Source organism: Toxotes jaculatrix, chromosome 5 (genome assembly GCF_017976425.1).
Source record: "Toxotes jaculatrix isolate fToxJac2 chromosome 5, fToxJac2.pri, whole genome shotgun sequence".
Taxonomy (NCBI): domain Eukaryota; kingdom Metazoa; phylum Chordata; class Actinopteri; family Toxotidae; genus Toxotes; species Toxotes jaculatrix.
This window is the reverse complement of record NC_054398.1, coordinates 17,516,167-17,535,720: the sequence shown is the minus strand read 5'-3', so window position 1 is coordinate 17,535,720 and position 19,554 is coordinate 17,516,167. Positions and strand designations below refer to the sequence as shown.

At 34.3% G+C, this 19,554-nt stretch overlaps 1 protein-coding gene across 1 annotated transcript; it reads right to left on the bottom strand.

The window, feature by feature from the left end:
* Positions 1–4,662: 4,662 nt before the first annotated feature.
* fth1b (ferritin, heavy polypeptide 1b) lies at positions 4,663–5,951 on the bottom strand. The gene is given in 5 exon segments (XM_041038086.1): positions 4,663–4,788; positions 5,225–5,350; positions 5,588–5,724; positions 5,848–5,911; positions 5,913–5,951. Coding segments are annotated over 5 exon segments (492 nt in total).
* Between the last annotated feature and the right edge of the window lie 13,603 nt (positions 5,952–19,554).

Below are 19,554 nucleotides of genomic sequence, written 5' to 3'. Positions count from 1 at the left end.
TTGTTGGAACCAAAGTTTTACCAGCTCTTCACTTGTGATGCCTCAAGAGGACACAGTCTCAGGAAAGTGCAAACAAAACAGCTGGATCTGTGATGTTGGCTTTCTCAAGCAGTTATTCAGCCCATGGATGATGTTTTATGAATGCATTTAAAATCTGTATTGGCATCTGAGATACATTTGCGATCACATTTTTTGATATTGAGTAAAATCACTGTTAGGTCAGTAAGTTGTTAAGTTTTCCATCATTAAATGGTGGAGGTACACGGGTAGGTCTGATGTAGATCGATTGAGGATCCTGCAAAGTAAGACTTGTTTTTTAATAATATTCAGCCTGTGTCCTGAGCATAGTTGCATTGCTGCCCATCATCACCAGCCAGATTTTGATAGAAGCTTTATTGTACAGGGAGGATGAGTTGGACTTTGAGGTCAAACACTGGCTCGTCTCGCTCTGCCAAATTTCGTTCCAAGTGGAGACTGGAGTAGGACCTTTCTGGGTTAAAGTAGGTGTGGTGAGGAAAAGTTTTACGATTCTTGCGTTTTTTTTGGCATCAGCACATAGGGAGGCCTCCCGACAGGGGAATTTTTCCCGCCCCTGTAAAGCGCTACGTACGGTCAATCGCGGACAACATCAAGCGACGGGGTTATTTTGGTAAGGTTTAAGTTTAGGTGAGTTCATACCCCTTTTTTTTTTTTTGTGCGTTGTGGACAGGGTAAGGGAAGGAAACCTGGCAGAGAGACGACTCAGATAGCTCAGACAACTGTAAAGATGCACCCAGTTTGGGTATATTTGCTTACTTTTCCATCTAGTGGTGATGATGAATGCAGTAATAGATGTGTCAAGTTCACCAGGTTGAACAATAATGATTAATTTGCTCCTACTGAGCTATGTGCCATTGACATACTTGCAATGAGACATTGTCATGGGCTGAATTAAAGAGAAGGTCTTAAGGGTAACAGGCTTTGTCTTGAAGTAGAACTGCTAATCTTTATAAACAAATCTGAACAGAGTGACAGCCATTTCAAAAGGCAAACCTCAAAACATGTTCACAGATGGTAGAGAAACCTTTCACTATGTTTTAAAAACCATGTCAAACGCACTAGAGGGGAAGACACAGTTATTGCCTCGTTCCAGTGCTTGAAGAAACAGACTGAGGAAGACATATTGAAGTTTGGACAGACCATAAAATCTGCTTCAATGATTCTGTAGTTGCCATAGTACAATTATGAGTGAACAGAGGTTTTATTCTGTGGCTGAACTTCCAGTGATGGTGTTACTCTCTTTATCCATGCTATTTACTTTTACATTGTCTTGTTTCACACATTGCTCTCAAATAGTCAGTTTTCTGTCCTTTGGCACCTTATTCCATAAACTTGTCATGTTATTTATTTTAGTTTAAGTTATTACGTTTAAGTTGTAATTTAAGTTTATGTTATATTACTTATGTGTATGCTTTTTTTTATTCTTTTGTTTTCACTTATCCTTTTTCTTAAATTTTTGTTTTTGTGAATTTATTTAACTTTGTCACTTGGATGAAGAAAACCATGTACTCTGTAGTGCTTGATCATTTGTTTTGTCTTTTTTTTTTAATTTCTTGCTTTACATTTGGACTTTTCTGTCTCTGAGCTCAAGACATGGAGCTGTCAACCTGTTGATCTTAGTCTGCAAAAGGTGTAAAGTGCATTAGAAGACAATAGTGTCTTCTTAGACTGTCTCCGTGTACGTCAGGACATTGGGCTCGCTAATTACAGCTGAGCCTCTCTGGAAGGGTTTCTAAATATCACAAGACCACGGGAGAACATGCTGAGGAGGAGTTCCACAGGCAATACAGAACTGGAATGTGATGAAGTTTTGAGTTAATGGACTGATGGATAGATGCCTTCAGAGACTCCCAGCAGATTTTCCACCCTGCAGGGATGGATGCACTGGACTGTTCCACCACAGTCTGTGATAGCGGCGGACACTAGAATCAGAGGAAGTGAGAGAGCGGCAACCAAAGGTGAGATCTGAGGTCACGTTGAAGGTTTGCTTTAGTCTGTTTGCTATTTACTGATGGCTAATGATTTTTTTTTCTCTGTTCAAATCATATGTCCAACCTTAAAGAAGGCTGGAAGGGGAATGTTGTGGCCTGACCTAATCCACCAAGCCCTGGACACCGCCTACATCTCCGGACCTCATCTCTGAAGTACTGTTGCAGCCCACGTCGTACAAGTCTGCAAGCTGCTCTTCAAACTACAGGACATGACCAGGAAGTGAGTCTGCTGCATCTAGGAGGTGGATGGACTGATTTTCTGCGTAGTGAAGCTCAAATCCTGATTAAGCACAGACTGTGACCATTTACTTTGTTGTTGGAACCAAAGTTTTACCAGCTCTTCACTTGTGATGCCTCAAGAGGACACAGTCTCAGGAAAGTGCAAACAAAACAGCTGGATCTGTGATGTTGGCTTTCTCAAGCAGTTATTCAGCCCATGGATGATGTTTTATGAATGCATTTAAAATCTGTATTGGCATCTGAGATACATTTGCGATCACATTTTTTGATATTGAGTAAAATCACTGTTAGGTCAGTAAGTTGTTAAGTTTTCCATCATTAAATGGTGGAGGTACACGGGTAGGTCTGATGTAGATCGATTGAGGATCCTGCAAAGTAAGACTTGTTTTTTAATAATATTCAGCCTGTGTCCTGAGCATAGTTGCATTGCTGCCCATCATCACCAGCCAGATTTTGATAGAAGCTTTATTGTACAGGGAGGATGAGTTGGACTTTGAGGTCAAACACTGGCTCGTCTCGCTCTGCCAAATTTCGTTCCAAGTGGAGACTGGAGTAGGACCTTTCTGGGTTAAAGTAGGTGTGGTGAGGAAAAGTTTTACGATTCTTGCGTTTTTTTTGGCATCAGCACATAGGGAGGCCTCCCGACAGGGGAATTTTTCCCGCCCCTGTAAAGCGCTACGTACGGTCAATCGCGGACAACATCAAGCGACGGGGTTATTTTGGTAAGGTTTAAGTTTAGGTGAGTTCATACCCCTTTTTTTTTTTTTGTGCGTTGTGGACAGGGTAAGGGAAGGAAACCTGGCAGAGAGACGACTCAGATAGCTCAGACAACTGTAAAGATGCACCCAGTTTGGGTATATTTGCTTACTTTTCCATCTAGTGGTGATGATGAATGCAGTAATAGATGTGTCAAGTTCACCAGGTTGAACAATAATGATTAATTTGCTCCTACTGAGCTATGTGCCATTGACATGCAATGAGACATTGTCATGGGCTGCTAATCTTTATAAACAAATCTGAACAGAGTGACAGCCATTTCAAAAGGCAAACCTCAAAAGATGTTCACAGATGGTAGAGAAACCTTTCACTATGTTTTAAAAACTATGTCAAACACACTAGAGGGGAAGACACAGTTATTGCCTCGTTCCAGTGCTTGAAGAAACAGACTGAGGAAAACATGTTGAAGTTTGGACAGACCATAAAATCTGCTTAAATGATTCTGTAGTTGCCATAGTACAATTATGAGTGAACTGAGGCTTTATTCTGTGGCTGAACTTCCAGTGATGGTGTTACTCTCTTTATCCATGCTATTTACTTTTACATTGTCTTGTTTCACACATTGCTCTCAAATGGTCAGTTTTCTGTCCTTTAGCACCTTATTCCATAAACTTGTCATGTTATTTATTTTAGTTTAATTTAAGTTTAAGTTTGTTATATTATTTATGTGTATGCTTTTTTTTAATTTTGTTTTCACTTATCCTTTTTCTTAAATTTTTGTTTTTGTGAATTTATTTAACTTTGTCACTTGGATGAAGAAAACCATGTACTCTGTAGTGCTTGATCATTTGTTTTGTCTTTTTTTTTTTAATTTTTTGCTTTACATTTGGACTTTTCTGTCTCTGAGCTCAAGACATGGAGCTGTCAACCTGTTGATGTTAGTCTGCAAAAGGTGTAAAGTGCATTAGAAGACAATAATGTCTTCTTAGACTGTCTCCATGTACTTCAGGACATTGGGCTAGCTAATTACTGCTGAGCCTCTCTGGAAGGGTTTCCAAAGATCTCAAGACCATGGGAGAACATGCTGAGGAGGAGTTCCACAGGCAATACAGAACTGGAATGTGATGAAGTTTTGAGTTAATGGACTGATGGATAGATGACTTCGGAGACTCCCAGCAGACTTTCTGGACTTGGAGTAACAAAGTAAATAAAAGTGTGCTTAAAAATTATTTCCCACATCTACTTCAAGGGTGTATGCATGTATATAATTATAAATCATGAAGCTGAATTATTAATTGCCATATAACAGTGAGTTTACAAATTGTAAAAGCCTTTTAATGTTTTAGAGGCACAGTTCAGCCTCCTTACAGTCCTACTTTTAACCACCTACTTTGGAAAAGCATAAACACTGAAATGACTGGTAAAATATATAATTAAATATGAGAACCTAAAGGGCATGAATTAAAGGTTCGTTCAGCCTTTATACAAAACACCTCCAGGATAGTTTGTAATCTGGAATGTAACATGAAGCGAGGTCTGCAGTTGTCCAGTTAATAGAGATATATATGGCTTTTTCATACATGTCAGGGATGGGGGCGGGCTGGCATGCAGAGGAAAACAGGATGATCAGTGTCACAGAGTAGTTTTACTGCCATCCCCAGCCATGGTGTGTTTGTCAAAGAGGTACTCGGCCATGCCACATTATGAGGGGCTCCCATGCGGCACAGGTTTGAGATCCAGCGAGCTGTTTGATAGATTTCACCTGCTCATCCAGAAAATGTGTTTCTATGAAGTCACACATCTGCGGAAAATAAACGACAAAATGTTGCATCTTATTAGACTGTCTGGTCTTTTAAATAGTAGGTATTGTATGTATGTATATGTTTACATTGTCTGAAAATGCTGTGATCATAAAATAATGACTACAGCTCAGTGGCTGTATAACAAAGTATGAGCTGCGATCAGATTTCATTCTTGTTCCGTTGCTTGACAACAGAAAAATATGTATGAAACACGAAAACAATTCTGTTTGGCTATATTATTGTGAATATTGTGATTTTGGCTATATTAAAACACTGTAAATGTCTCTCTTTCACCAACTTCAACCACCAAAAACTAGTTTTGCTTTGAATGTGTCTAGAAACAGAAATAAAGGAATTTCAGCACTGGGTAAAATGGCAGCAGACTCCTTCCTGTAGCCAGATCCTGTGTACATTAGCCCTTAGTCTGCTGCTTACATGAGGATTGTTGTGTTCAGTCACCATTTTCTGCAGGTCCAGCAGAGATTGGTTTACACTTTTCTCTAGCTGCAGGGCACACTCCAAAACCTCCAGGCCGCTCCCCCACTCATCTCTATCAGGTTTCTAAGACAGGCAGAAATAATTCAGGACAATTCAATACTCGTGATATGCTGATTTTACAAAAATAAACAACTGATTAATTAATAATTTCATCATAAATTTGTACTTCACTTCACCAAAAAAGATTCACTTTGTGAATTCACTTAATGAACAGGTCTTGGTCCCTTAAACTACCCTGCTGTGGGAAAAATAATAAAACTGACATACAGTAATTTTGTTAAGCAGAGAAGGCATCAGTACCTTGATGTCCTGCAGAAAAATCCTGCCCCCTCTCTTGTTCTGCAGACTCAGCAGCTTCTCTGCATGCTCACGCTCCTCTTTGGACTGTGTGTGAAAGAACTTTGGCAGGGATTTATCATCCCTATCAAAGTAGTAATGCCTAAAAAAAAAAAAAAAAAAAGACAAGAAAACCTTTCTCCCCCACATCACAAACAGCACTGAGCTATGAGCACTGAGCAGAAAAGATAGACATCAAACTACTGTCTTGAAAGCATTTCTTACCATAGAGAGATAAACGTAAGAGGCATACAACTCCAGGTTTATCTGTCTGTTAATGGCTGCCTCACAGACCTGGTTTGAAGTTCTGTCTGACCTGAGAACTCATCTCTATGGATTATACCAATGACCAAGTGGAAGTTCAATGACACTCTTTTGCTGGTCAAATGTAGGACAGTACATAATTAGATATGAACATTTTGCAAGTATAAAAAGCAAAGACCTCACAGACAGCTGCTAATAAAATACCTGGATGAGAACTTAAACTCAGATGATCTCTTGCTAAAGCCCAGTCAATGAGATTCCAAAAAGATAGCACCTTTATGAAAACAGGCACAACTGTGAATTAACAGATAACTGCTATCCACCATTCAAAGGGTCAGTTCATCTCACCTCCCCGAGCTGCATCCATCCATGCAGGCCTTTTTGGGTTTACTTGCACATGTTTTAAGTTATTAATTTAATATGACCCCGGTACAACGAGAGGAATTTCAAAATATTTTTCCACATTTAACCATTTAGACTGTGTTTGGCAACGTGATCTTCTGTAATGTAACTTCTATCATTGCTAGTTAGCTGCCCTGTGTGGTACTATAACACATTGGGCTAATTAATACAGTCTGTTCCTTTTTAGTTTAGCGTTTAACTTAGCCACCATGTTAGCAAGCCTTGACCCAGCGTCTCTTTTCATAAGCAGGTAAACGGTCTGTGTCTTAATTTTATTATCCAAAGACAAAAGTTAGAGTATTTATTTAGCTAGGTTACCAGTGGCTTTGACCAATAGTGTCTCACTTAAATACACATTGCATCAGTTTGTCCGGTTTTCTGAATCAATATAAATATCCCCTTAAAGAGTCACTGCATTGGGACAAAAACTGTTCAGAATGATGTGGATTACCCCGAGAAATTGCTGCATGTAATCTAAATGGTTAAATGTGGAAAAATATTTTGAAATTCCTCTCGTACTGGGGTCATATTAAATTAAAAAAACACATATTTGCCTGGTGATTTTATCCACTTTCAATTGTTTTTCAGAAGCTTTATTGGAACACAGTATGTGTTGTCCATCTTCTTGTACTATGCTGAAAATTAAACATGCACTTAATACATTACATCTTTTAATCACAATCAACCTGAGTCTAGAGGAAAAAAACATAACTAAAGTATATATCTATCTATATCTATCTACAGCTATCTATAGATATCTATCTATATCTATCTATATATCTCTCTTGGTGTGGTCAGCAAACTGAGCATACTGAAGCCCGACTGGAGCTGGCTTTAGACGACTTTATCCTGGTGATCTTTTCCTCTCTTGCTATCAGCATGTCTGAGATCAGGTCTATGATGTCAGCTAGTGCACCAAACACATGATCATTGTGACTAGTTATTAACAATGGCTCCCATTCCATCCAGAGAACCCCCTGCTTCATGAACTTTTCTACTGCATCCTCTATCATGGCATACAGAACTTGAGGAGAAAAGTATGGCTCAATGGCATCCACCTTCCTCGCCTGTGCTGACAGAGTCAGAGAGATATTTGTTCAATGGAACCTGGGGCATCTGATATATCTGAGAAACCATAAGATTATATATGTTCTTGATGAATATCTGTGAATACTCTTTTAGCTTCCACTGTATTTCAATCCATCTCAGAGATTTGATGGTATTATTCTCAAACCATTTGAGCAATAAATAGAGCAAGAAATCAAACCCAGATGTGGTGATGATGCCAGAAGTAAACGAGCTCACCACTTTTTTTCTGAGTGATCACTGATGTGCTCGTTGTCGGAGTGGCAATATCAGGTGTAGGTACAGGTGACCCTGAATCCTGTTTCAGACTCACCAGGAATTTGATTCTTTTTTCAAATATGCACTCTCCAGCTTTGCCATCATGTTATGAAATTGTTCTTGGACAAATGTGATAAAACAGTCTTTCTTTCTGGTGGTGGTGAGGGTTTCCGTAGAAATGGCAAGTGTAGAGAAAAGGTCTTTCAAGATGTCAACAATTGACATTGTATTAAAGGCATTGAAGGTCTCTCACTGCCAAAGAACAAATTTTGTAATTCATTTTGAATGATGCCTGTGATTTTTGATGCAGCATCAGAGATATTACATTCAGTGAGTGTGGGTAGGGAACGTTGGACAGGTTGGTGGGTAGTTCCACTTTCCTCTGCCATGTCTGATATGGCACCACTTCATGAGAATCTCAGCCACAGCTGAATACAGAGAATACGTTTGTTTCTCTGGCAGGCTCCATAGTGGTTGAGTCCCAGCACATTTGCCGACAATGAAATGTCAGCCTACCAAAGCATTTTTCCAGGTATCTGAAAGCTTCAGTCACCATTTCACAGAGGGTTGGAATGGATATACTGTCGCTCACAAAACACAAAGGGTCTGGTGGGAAATCCTGGGGTCCAGAAACAAGGGATACAAGAGACCTCAATTTGTTTAACACCTCTATCTCAATATGTTCTGCTAGCTCTGCAGGCCTCTCACAGGATCCATATGGGATGCCAAGAGCATCAGCAAAACTTGCAGTGAGGGAGTCTACCAGACGTGACTCCTTCAATGCCTTTATAACATTGTCTGCACAAAGTCTGACAACGCCTTCTTCAGGCGATGCCATGAGTTTTGTAAATAAACATTTGACAGTTTTGCACCAGATCCGTTACCATTTCAGCCAGGACAACTAGTGAGTGCTCTTGTTTTAACCCCATAACTATCATGTTGCGCTCACTTTCATTAACATAATTATCTAATATAGCCTATAGTTGTCATATATGTGAAGACTTTTAACATTAAGTATAACATTGTCAGAAAGACTTTTGAAGAACAAATGTTATTTTGTCTAAGCACTGAACTGTTTCTAAACTCCGCTTGGGCTACTTTTGTCAGTCAAATCTGGCAACACTGGTGGCGCTAACGTTGATATGGGAGGGAGCTACCTAACATTTTACACGGATCAGTAACATTAGCTGGTCTGCTGGAAATTTAACCCATAAGAACCCACAGTGACAACAGTGTAATAAGCACTTTGTGTAATAAGCACTGTCTCTTCTTATAAAGCTTTATGTCTGACCTTAACCCATTAAGTCCCTAAGCGACATATACTAAACATCCTTGTCATAGTATAGTAAGGTGTCAAAATCGGCAAAAAAAGTCATTTTTTTCACCTCAAAATGTCAATAAAAAACAGTATAATAAGGTGTCAAAATCGGCCAAAAAAAGTCATTTTTATTTCGCCTCAAAATTTCATAAAAAAACGTCATAGTATAGTAAGGCGTCAAAATCGGACAAAAAAAGTCAAAAAAAATTTTTTGACCTCAAAATGTCATAAAAAACGTCATAGTTTAGTAAGGCGTCAAAATCGGACAAAAAAAGTCAACATTTTTTTTTTACCTCAAAATGTCACAAAAAACTTCATAGTATAGTAAGGCGTCAAAATCGGACAAAAAAAGTCAAAAAAATTTTGACCTCAAAATGTCATAAAAAACGTCATAGTATAGTAAGGTGTCAAAAAATGGCAAAAAAGTCAAATATTTGTAAGACCTCAAAATGTCATAAAAAACATCATAGTATAGTGAGGCGTCAAAATCGGACAAAAAAAGTCAAAATTTTTTTGACCTCAAAATGTCATAAAAAACGTCATAGTATAGTAAGGCGTCAAAATCCGACAAAAAAAGTCAAAATTGTTTTTGACCTCAAAATGTCATAAAAAACGTCATACGTCCGTAAGGCGTCAAAATCGGACAAAAAAAGTCAAAAAAAATTTTGACTTCAAAATGTCATAAAAAATGTCATAGTATAGTAAGGTGTCAAAATCGGACAAAAAAAGTCAAAATTGTTTTTGACCTCAAAATGTCATAAAAAACATCATAGTATAGTAAGGCGTCAAAATCGGACAAAAAAAGTCAAAATTGTTTTTGAGTTCAAAATGTCATAAAAAACGTCATAGTATAGTAAGGCATCAAAATCGGACAAAAAAAGTCAAAATTTTTTTTGACCTCAAAATGTCATAAAAAACGTCATACGTCCGTAAGGCGTCAAAATCGGACAAAAAAAGTCAAAATTGTTTTTGACCTCAAAATGTCATAAAAAACGTCATACGTCCGTAAGGCGTCAAAATCGGACAAAAAAAGTCAAAAAATTTTTTGACCTCAAAATGTCATAAAAAACGTCATAGTATAGTAAGGCGTCAAAATCGGACAAAAAAAGTCAAAAATTTTTTTGACCTCAAAATGTCATAAAAAACGTCATAGTATAGCATGGCGTTTTTTTTCGGTCAAAAAAAGTCAAATTTTTTTTTGACCTCAAAATGTCATAAAAAACGTCATAGTATAGCATGACGTTTTTTTCGGCCAAAAAAGTCAAAAAATTTTTTGACCTCAAAATGTCATAAAAAACGTCATAGTATAGTAAGGCGTCAAAATCGGCCAAAAAAAGTCAAAATTTTTTTGACCTCAAAATGTCATAAAAAACGTCATAGTATAGTAAGGCGTCAAAATCGGACAAAAAAAGTCAAAATTGTTTTTGAGTTCAAAATGTCATAAAAAACGTCATAGTATAGTAAGGCGTCAAAATCGGACAAAAAAAGTCAAAAATTTTTTTGACCTCAAAATGTCATAAAAAACGTCATAGTATCGTAAGGCGTCAAAATCGGACAAAAAAAGTCAAAATTTTTTTTGACCTCAAAATGTCATAAAAAACGTCACACGTCCGTAAGACGTCAAAATCGGACAAAAAAAGTCAAAAATTTTTTTGACCTCAAAATGTCATAAAAAACGTCATAGTATCGTAAGGCGTCAAAATCGGACAAAAAAAGTCAAAATTTTTTTTGACCTCAAAATGTCATAAAAAACGTCATACGTCCGTAAGACGTCAAAATCGGACAAAAAAAGTCGAAATTATTTTTGACTTCAAAATGTCAAAAAACGTCATAGTATAGTAAGGCGTCAAAATCGGACAAATAAAGTCAAAAAAATTTTTGACTTCAAAATGTCATAAAAAACGTCATAGTATAGTAAGGCGTCAAAATCGGACAAAAAAAGTCAAAATTGTTTTTGACTTCAGAATGTCATAAAAAACGTCATAGTATAGTAAGGCGTCAAAATCGGACAAAAAAAGTCAAAATTTTTTTTGACCTCAAAATGTCATAAAAAACGTCATAGTATAGTAAGGCGTCAAAATCGGACAAAAAAAGTCAAAATTTTTTTTGACCTCAAAATGTCATAAAAAACGTCATACGTCCGTAAGGCGTCAAAATCGGACAAAAAAAGTCAAAAAAATTTTTGACCTCAAAATGTCATAAAAAACGTCATAGTATAGTAAGGCGTCAAAATCGGACAAAAAAAGTCAAAATTGTTTTTGAGTTCAAAATGTCATAAAAAACGTCATAGTATAGTAAGGCGTCAAAATCGGACAAAAAAAGTCAAAATTTTTTTTGACCTCAAAATGTCATAAAAAACGTCATACGTCCGTAAGACGTCAAAATCGGACAAAAAAAGTCAAAAATTTTTTTGACCTCAAAATGTCATAAAAAACGTCATACGTCCGTAAGGCGTCAAAATCGGACAAAAAAAGTCAACATTGTTTTTGACCTCAAAATGTCATAAAAAACGTCATACGTCCGTAAGGCGTCAAAATCGGACAAAAAAAGTCAAAAATTTTTTTGACCTCAAAATGTCATAAAAAACGTCATAGTATAGTAAGGCGTCAAAATCGGACAAAAAAAGTCAAAAATTTTTTTGACCTCAAAATGTCATAAAAAACGTCATAGTATAGCATGGCGTTTTTTTCGGTCAAAAAAAGTCAAATTTTTTTTTGACCTCAAAATGTCATAAAAAACGTCATAGTATAGCATGACGTTTTTTTCGGCCAAAAAAGTCAAAAAATTTTTTGACCTCAAAATGTCATAAAAAACGTCATAGTATAGTAAGGCGTCAAAATCGGCCAAAAAAAGTCAAAAATTTTTTGACCTCAAAATGTCATAAAAAACGTCATAGTATAGTAAGGCGTGAAAATCGGGCAAAAAAAGTCAACATTTTTTTTGACCTCAAAATGTCATAAAAAACGTCATAGTATAGTAAGGCGTCAAAATTGGACAAAAAAAGTCAAAATTTTTTTTTACCTCAAAATGTCAAAAAACGTCATAGTATAGTAAGGCGTCAAAATCGGACAAATAAAGTCAAAAAAATTTTTGACTTCAAAATGTCATAAAAAACGTCATAGTATAGTAAGGCGTCAAAATCGGAAAAAAAAAGTCAAAATTGTTTTTGACTTCAAAATGTCATAAAAAACGTCATAGTATAGTTAGGCGTCAAAATCGGACAAAAAAAGTCGAAATTATTTTTGACTTCAAAATGTCAAAAAATGTCATAGTATAGTAAGGCGTCAAAATCGGACAAATAAAGTCAAAAAAATTTTTGACTTCAAAATGTCATAAAAAACGTCATAGTATAGTAAGGCGTCAAAATCGGACAAAAAAAGTCAAAATTGTTTTTGACTTCAAAATGTCATAAAAAACGTCATAGTATAGTAAGGCGTCAAAATCGGACAAAAAAAGTCAAAAATTTTTTTGACCTCAAAATGTCATAAAAAACGTCATAGTATAGTAAGGCGTCAAAATCGGACAAAAAAAGTCAAAATTTTTTTTGACCTCAAAATGTCATAAAAAACGTCATACGTCCGTAAGGCGTCAAAATCGGACAAAAAAAGTCAAACTTGTTTTTGACCTCAAAATGTCATAAAAAACATCATAGTATAGTAAGGCGTCAAAATCGGACAAAAAAAGTCAAAAATTTTTTTGACCTCAAAATGTCATGAAAAACGTCATAGTATAGTAAGGCGTCAAAATCGGACAAAAAAAGTCAAAATTTTTTTTTACCTCAAAATGTCATAAATAACGTCATCGTCCGTAAGGCGTCAAAATCGGACAAAAAAATTCAAAATTTTTTTTTACCTCAAAATGTCATAAAAAACGTCATAGTATAGTAAGGCGTCAAAATCGGACAAAAAAAGTCAAAAAAATTTTTTTACCTCAAAATGTCATAAAAAACGTCATCGTCCGTAAGGCGTCAAAATCGGACAAAAAAAGTCATATTTTTGCATGACCTCAAAATGTCATAAAAAACATCATAGTATAGTAAGGCGTCAAAATCGGCCAAAAAAAGTCATATTTTTTTTACCTCAAAATGTCATAAAAAACGTCATAGTATAGTAAGGCGTCAAAATCGGACAAAAAAGTCAAAATTTTTTTTGAGTTCAAAATGTCATAAAAAACGTCATACGTCCGTAAGACGTCAAAATCGGACAAAAAAAGTCAAAAATTTTTTTGACCTCAAAATGTCATAAAAAACGTCATACGTCCGTAAGGCGTCAAAATCGGACAAAAAAAGTCAACATTGTTTTTGACCTCAAAATGTCATAAAAAACGTCATACGTCCGTAAGGCGTCAAAATCGGACAAAAAAAGTCAAAAATTTTTTTGACCTCAAAATGTCATAAAAAACGTCATAGTATAGTAAGGCGTCAAAATCGGACAAAAAAAGTCAAAAATTTTTTTGACCTCAAAATGTCATAAAAAACGTCATAGTATAGCATGGCGTTTTTTTCGGTCAAAAAAAGTCAAATTTTTTTTTGACCTCAAAATGTCATAAAAAACGTCATAGTATAGCATGACGTTTTTTTCGGCCAAAAAAGTCAAAAAATTTTTTGACCTCAAAATGTCATAAAAAACGTCATAGTATAGTAAGGCGTCAAAATCGGCCAAAAAAAGTCAAAAATTTTTTGACCTCAAAATGTCATAAAAAACGTCATAGTATAGTAAGGCGTGAAAATCGGGCAAAAAAAGTCAACATTTTTTTTGACCTCAAAATGTCATAAAAAACGTCATAGTATAGTAAGGCGTCAAAATTGGACAAAAAAAGTCAAAATTTTTTTTTACCTCAAAATGTCAAAAAACGTCATAGTATAGTAAGGCGTCAAAATCGGACAAATAAAGTCAAAAAAATTTTTGACTTCAAAATGTCATAAAAAACGTCATAGTATAGTAAGGCGTCAAAATCGGAAAAAAAAAGTCAAAATTGTTTTTGACTTCAAAATGTCATAAAAAACGTCATAGTATAGTTAGGCGTCAAAATCGGACAAAAAAAGTCGAAATTATTTTTGACTTCAAAATGTCAAAAAATGTCATAGTATAGTAAGGCGTCAAAATCGGACAAATAAAGTCAAAAAAATTTTTGACTTCAAAATGTCATAAAAAACGTCATAGTATAGTAAGGCGTCAAAATCGGACAAAAAAAGTCAAAATTGTTTTTGACTTCAAAATGTCATAAAAAACGTCATAGTATAGTAAGGCGTCAAAATCGGACAAAAAAAGTCAAAATTTTTTTTGACCTCAAAATGTCATAAAAAACGTCATAGTATAGTAAGGCGTCAAAATCGGACAAAAAAAGTCAAAATTTTTTTTGACCTCAAAATGTCATAAAAAACGTCATACGTCCGTAAGGCGTCAAAATCGGACAAAAAAAGTCAAACTTGTTTTTGACCTCAAAATGTCATAAAAAACATCATAGTATAGTAAGGCGTCAAAATCGGACAAAAAAAGTCAAAAATTTTTTTGACCTCAAAATGTCATGAAAAACGTCATAGTATAGTAAGGCGTCAAAATCGGACAAAAAAAGTCAAAATTTTTTTTTACCTCAAAATGTCATAAATAACGTCATCGTCCGTAAGGCGTCAAAATCGGACAAAAAAATTCAAAATTTTTTTTTACCTCAAAATGTCATAAAAAACGTCATAGTATAGTAAGGCGTCAAAATCGGACAAAAAAAGTCAAAAAATTTTTTTTACCTCAAAATGTCATAAAAAACGTCATCGTCCGTAAGGCGTCAAAATCGGACAAAAAAAGTCATATTTTTGCATGACCTCAAAATGTCATAAAAAACATCATAGTATAGTAAGGCGTCAAAATCGGCCAAAAAAAGTCATATTTTTTTTACCTCAAAATGTCATAAAAAACGTCATAGTATAGTAAGGCGTCAAAATCGGACAAAAAAGTCAAAATTTTTTTTGAGTTCAAAATGTCATAAAAAACGTCATACGTCCGTAAGACGTCAAAATCGGACAAAAAAAGTCAAAAAATTTTTTGACCTCAAAATGTCATAAAAAACGTCATACGTCCGTAAGGCGTCAAAATCGGACAAAAAAAGTCAAAAAAAATTTTGACCTCAAAATGTCATAAAAAACGTCATAGTATAGTAAGGCGTCAAAATCGGACAAAAAAAGTCAAAATTGTTTTTGACCTCAAAATGTCATAAAAAACATCATAGTATAGTAAGGCGTCAAAATCGGACAAAAAAAGTCAAAATTGTTTTTGACCTCAAAATGTCATAAAAAACGTCATACGTCCGTAAGACGTCAAAATCGGACAAAAAATGTCAAAATTTTTTTTGACCTCAAAATGTCATAAAAAAACGTCATACGTCCGTAAGACGTCAAAATCGGACAAAAAAAGTCAAAATTTTTTTTGACCTCAAAATGTCATAAAAAACGTCATACGTCCGTAAGGCGTCAAAATCGGACAAAAAAAGTCAAAAAAATTTTTGACCTCAAAATGTCATAAAAAACGTCATACGTCCGTAAGACGTCAAAATCGGACAAAAAAAGTCGAAATTATTTTTGACTTCAAAATGTCAAAAAACGTCATAGTATAGTAAGGCGTCAAAATCGGACAAATAAAGTCAAAAAAATTTTTGACTTCAAAATGTCATAAAAAACGTCATAGTATAGTAAGGCGTCAAAATCGGACAAAAAAAGTCAAAATTGTTTTTGACTTCAAAATGTCATAAAAAACGTCATAGTATAGTAAGGCGTCAAAATCGGACAAAAAAAGTCAAAAATTTTTTTGACCTCAAAATGTCATAAAAAACGTCATAGTATAGTAAGGCGTCAAAATCGTACAAAAAAAGTCAAAATTTTTTTTTAACCTCAAAATGTCATAAAAAACGTCATACGTCCGTAAGGCGTCAAAATCGGACAAAAAAAGTCAAAAAAATTTTTGACTTCAAAATGTCATAAAAAACGTCATAGTATAGTAAGGCGTCAAAATCGGACAAAAAAAGTCAAAAAATTTTTTGACCTCAAAATGTCATAAAAAACGTCATAGTATAGTAAGGCGTCAAAATCGGACAAAAAAAGTCAAAATTTTTTTTGACCTCAAAATGTCATAAAAAACGTCATCGTCCGTAAGACGTCAAAATCGGACAAAAAAAGTCAAAATTTTTTTTGACCTCAAAATGTCATAAAAAACGTCATAGTATAGTAAGGCGTCAAAATCGGACAAAAAAAGTCAAAATTTTTTTTGACCTCAAAATGTCATAAAAAACGTCATACGTCCGTAAGACGTCAAAATCGGACAAAAAAAGTCAAAAAAATTTTTGACCTCAAAATGTCATAAAAAACGTCATACGTCCGTAAGGCGTCAAAATCGGACAAAAAAAGTCAAAAAAAATTTTGACCTCAAAATGTCATAAAAAACGTCATAGTATAGTAAGGCGTCAAAATCGGACAAAAAAAGTCAAAATTGTTTTTGACCTCAAAATGTCATAAAAAACATCATAGTATAGTAAGGCGTCAAAATCGGACAAAAAAAGTCAAAATTGTTTTTGACCTCAAAATGTCATAAAAAACGTCATACGTCCGTAAGACGTCAAAATCGGACAAAAAATGTCAAATTTTTTTTTGACCTCAAAATGTCATAAAAAAACGTCATACGTCCGTAAGACGTCAAAATCGGACAAAAAAAGTCAAAATTTTTTTTGACCTCAAAATGTCATAAAAAACGTCATACGTCCGTAAGGCGTCAAAATCGGACAAAAAAAGTCAAAAAAATTTTTGACCTCAAAATGTCATAAAAAACGTCATACGTCCGTAAGACGTCAAAATCGGACAAAAAAAGTCGAAATTATTTTTGACTTCAAAATGTCAAAAAACGTCATAGTATAGTAAGGCGTCAAAATCGGACAAATAAAGTCAAAAAAAATTTTGACTTCAAAATGTCATAAAAAACGTCATAGTATAGTAAGGCGTCAAAATCGGACAAAAAAAGTCAAAATTGTTTTTGACTTCAAAATGTCATAAAAAACGTCATAGTATAGTAAGGCGTCAAAATCGGACAAAAAAAGTCAAAATTTTTTTTGACCTCAAAATGTCATAAAAAACGTCATAGTATAGTAAGGCGTCAAAATCGGACAAAAAAAGTCAAAAATTTTTTTGACCTCAAAATGTCATAAAAAACGTCATAAGTCCGTAAGGCGTCAAAATCGGATAAAAAAAAGTCAAAAAAATTTTTTACTTCAAAATGTCATAAAAAACGTCATACGTCCGTAAGGCGTCAAAATCGGACAAAAAAAGTCAAAAAAATTTTTGACTTCAAAATGTCATAAAAAATGTCATAGTACCGTAAGGCGTCAAAATCGGACAAAAAAAGTCAAAAAAATTTTTGACTTCAAAATGTCATAAAAAATGTCATAGTATAGTAAGGCGTCAAAATCGGACAAAAAAAGTCAAAAATTTTTTTGACCTCAAAATGTCATGAAAAACGTCATAGTATAGTAAGGCGTCAAAATCGGACAAAAAAAGTCAAAAATTTTTTTTACCTCAAAATGTCATAAAAAACGTCATCGTCCGTAAGACGTCAAAATCGGACAAAAAAAGTCAAAATTTTTTTTGACCTCAAAATGTCATAAAAAACGTCATAGTATAGTAAGGCGTCAAAATCGGACAAAAAAAGTCAAAATTTTTTTTGACCTCAAAATGTCATAAAAAACGTCATACGTCCGTAAGGCGTCAAAATCGGACAAAAAAAGTCAAAAAAATTTTTGACTTCAAAATGTCATAAAAAACGTCATACGTCCGTAAGGCGTCAAAATCGGACAAAAAAAGTCAAAATTTTTTTTTACCTCAAAATGTCATAAAAAACGTCATACGTCCGTAAGGCGTCAAAATCGGACAAAAAAAGTCAAAATTTTTTTTGACCTCAAAATGTCATAAAAAACGTCATAGTATAGTAAGGCGTCAAAATCGGACAAAAAAAGTCAAAATTGTTTTTGACCTCAAAATGTCATAAAAAACGTCATAGTATAGTAAGGCGTCAAAATCGGACAAAAAAAGTCACAATTGTTTTTGAGTTCAAAATGTCATAAAAAACGTCATAGTATAGTAAGGCATCAAAATCGGACAAAAAAAGTCAAAATTTTTTTTGACCTCAAAATGTCATAAAAAACGTCATAGTATAGTAAGGCGTCAAAATCGGACAAAAAAAGTCAAAATTTTTTTTGACCTCAAAATGTCATAAAAAACGTCATACGTCCGTAAGACGTCAAAATCGGACAAAAAAAGTCAAAATTATTTTTGACTTCAAAATGTCAAAAAACGTCATAGTATAGTAAGGCGTCAAAATCAGACAAAAAAAGTCAAAATTTTTTTTGACCTCAAAATGTCATAAAAAACGTCATACGTCCGTAAGGCGTCAAAATCGGACAAAAAAAGTCAAAATTTTTTTTGACCTCAAAATGTCATAAAAAACGTCATAGTATAGTTAGGCGTCAAAATCGGACAAAAAAAGTCAAAATTTTTTTTTACCTCAAAATGTCATAAAAAACGTCATAGTATAGTAAGGCGTCAAAATCGGACAAAAAAAGTCAAAATTTTTTTTTACCTCAAAATGTCATAAAAAACGTCATCGTCCGTAAGGCGTCAAAATCGGACAAAAAAAGTCATATTTTTTCATGACCTCAAAATGTCATAAAAAACATCATAGTATAGTAAGGCGTCAAAATCGGCCAAAAAAAGTCATATTTTTTTGACCTCAAAATGTCATAAAAAACGTCATAGTATAGTAAGGCGTCAAAATCGGACAAAAAAAGTCAAAATTTTTTTTGAGTTCAAAATGTCATAAAAAACGTCATACGTCCGTAAGACGTCAAAATCGGACAAAAAAAGTCAAACATTTTTTTGACCTCAAAATGTCATAAAAAACGTCATACGTCCGTAAGGCGTCAAAATCGGACAAAAAAAGTCAAAAAAAATTTTGACCTCAAAATGTCATAAAAAACATCATAGTATAGTAAGGCGTCAAAATCGGACAAAAAAAGTCAAAAATTTTTTTGACCTCAAAATGTCATAAAAAACGTCATACGTCCGTAAGGCGTCAAAATCGGACAAAAAAAGTCAAAATTTTTTTTGACCTCAAAATGTCATAAAAAACGTCATAGTATAGTAAGGCGTCAAAATCGGACAAAAAAAGTCAAAATTGTTTTTGACCTCAAAATGTCATAAAAAACGTCATAGTATAGTAAGGCGTCAAAATCGGACAAAAAAAGTCACAATTGTTTTTGACCTCAAAATGTCATAAAAAACGTCATAGTATAGTAAGGCATCAAAATCGGACAAAAAAAGTCAAAATTTTTTTTGACCTCAAAATGTCATAAAAAACGTCATAGTATAGTAAGGCGTCAAAATCGGACAAAAAAAGTCAAAAATTTTTTTGACCTCAAAATGTCATAAAAAACGTCATACGTCCGTAAGACGTCAAAATCGGACAAAAAAAGTCAAAATTATTTTTGACTTCAAAATGTCAAAAAACGTCATAGTATAGTAAGGCGTCAAAATCGGACAAAAAAAGTCAAAATTTTTTTTGACCTCAAAATG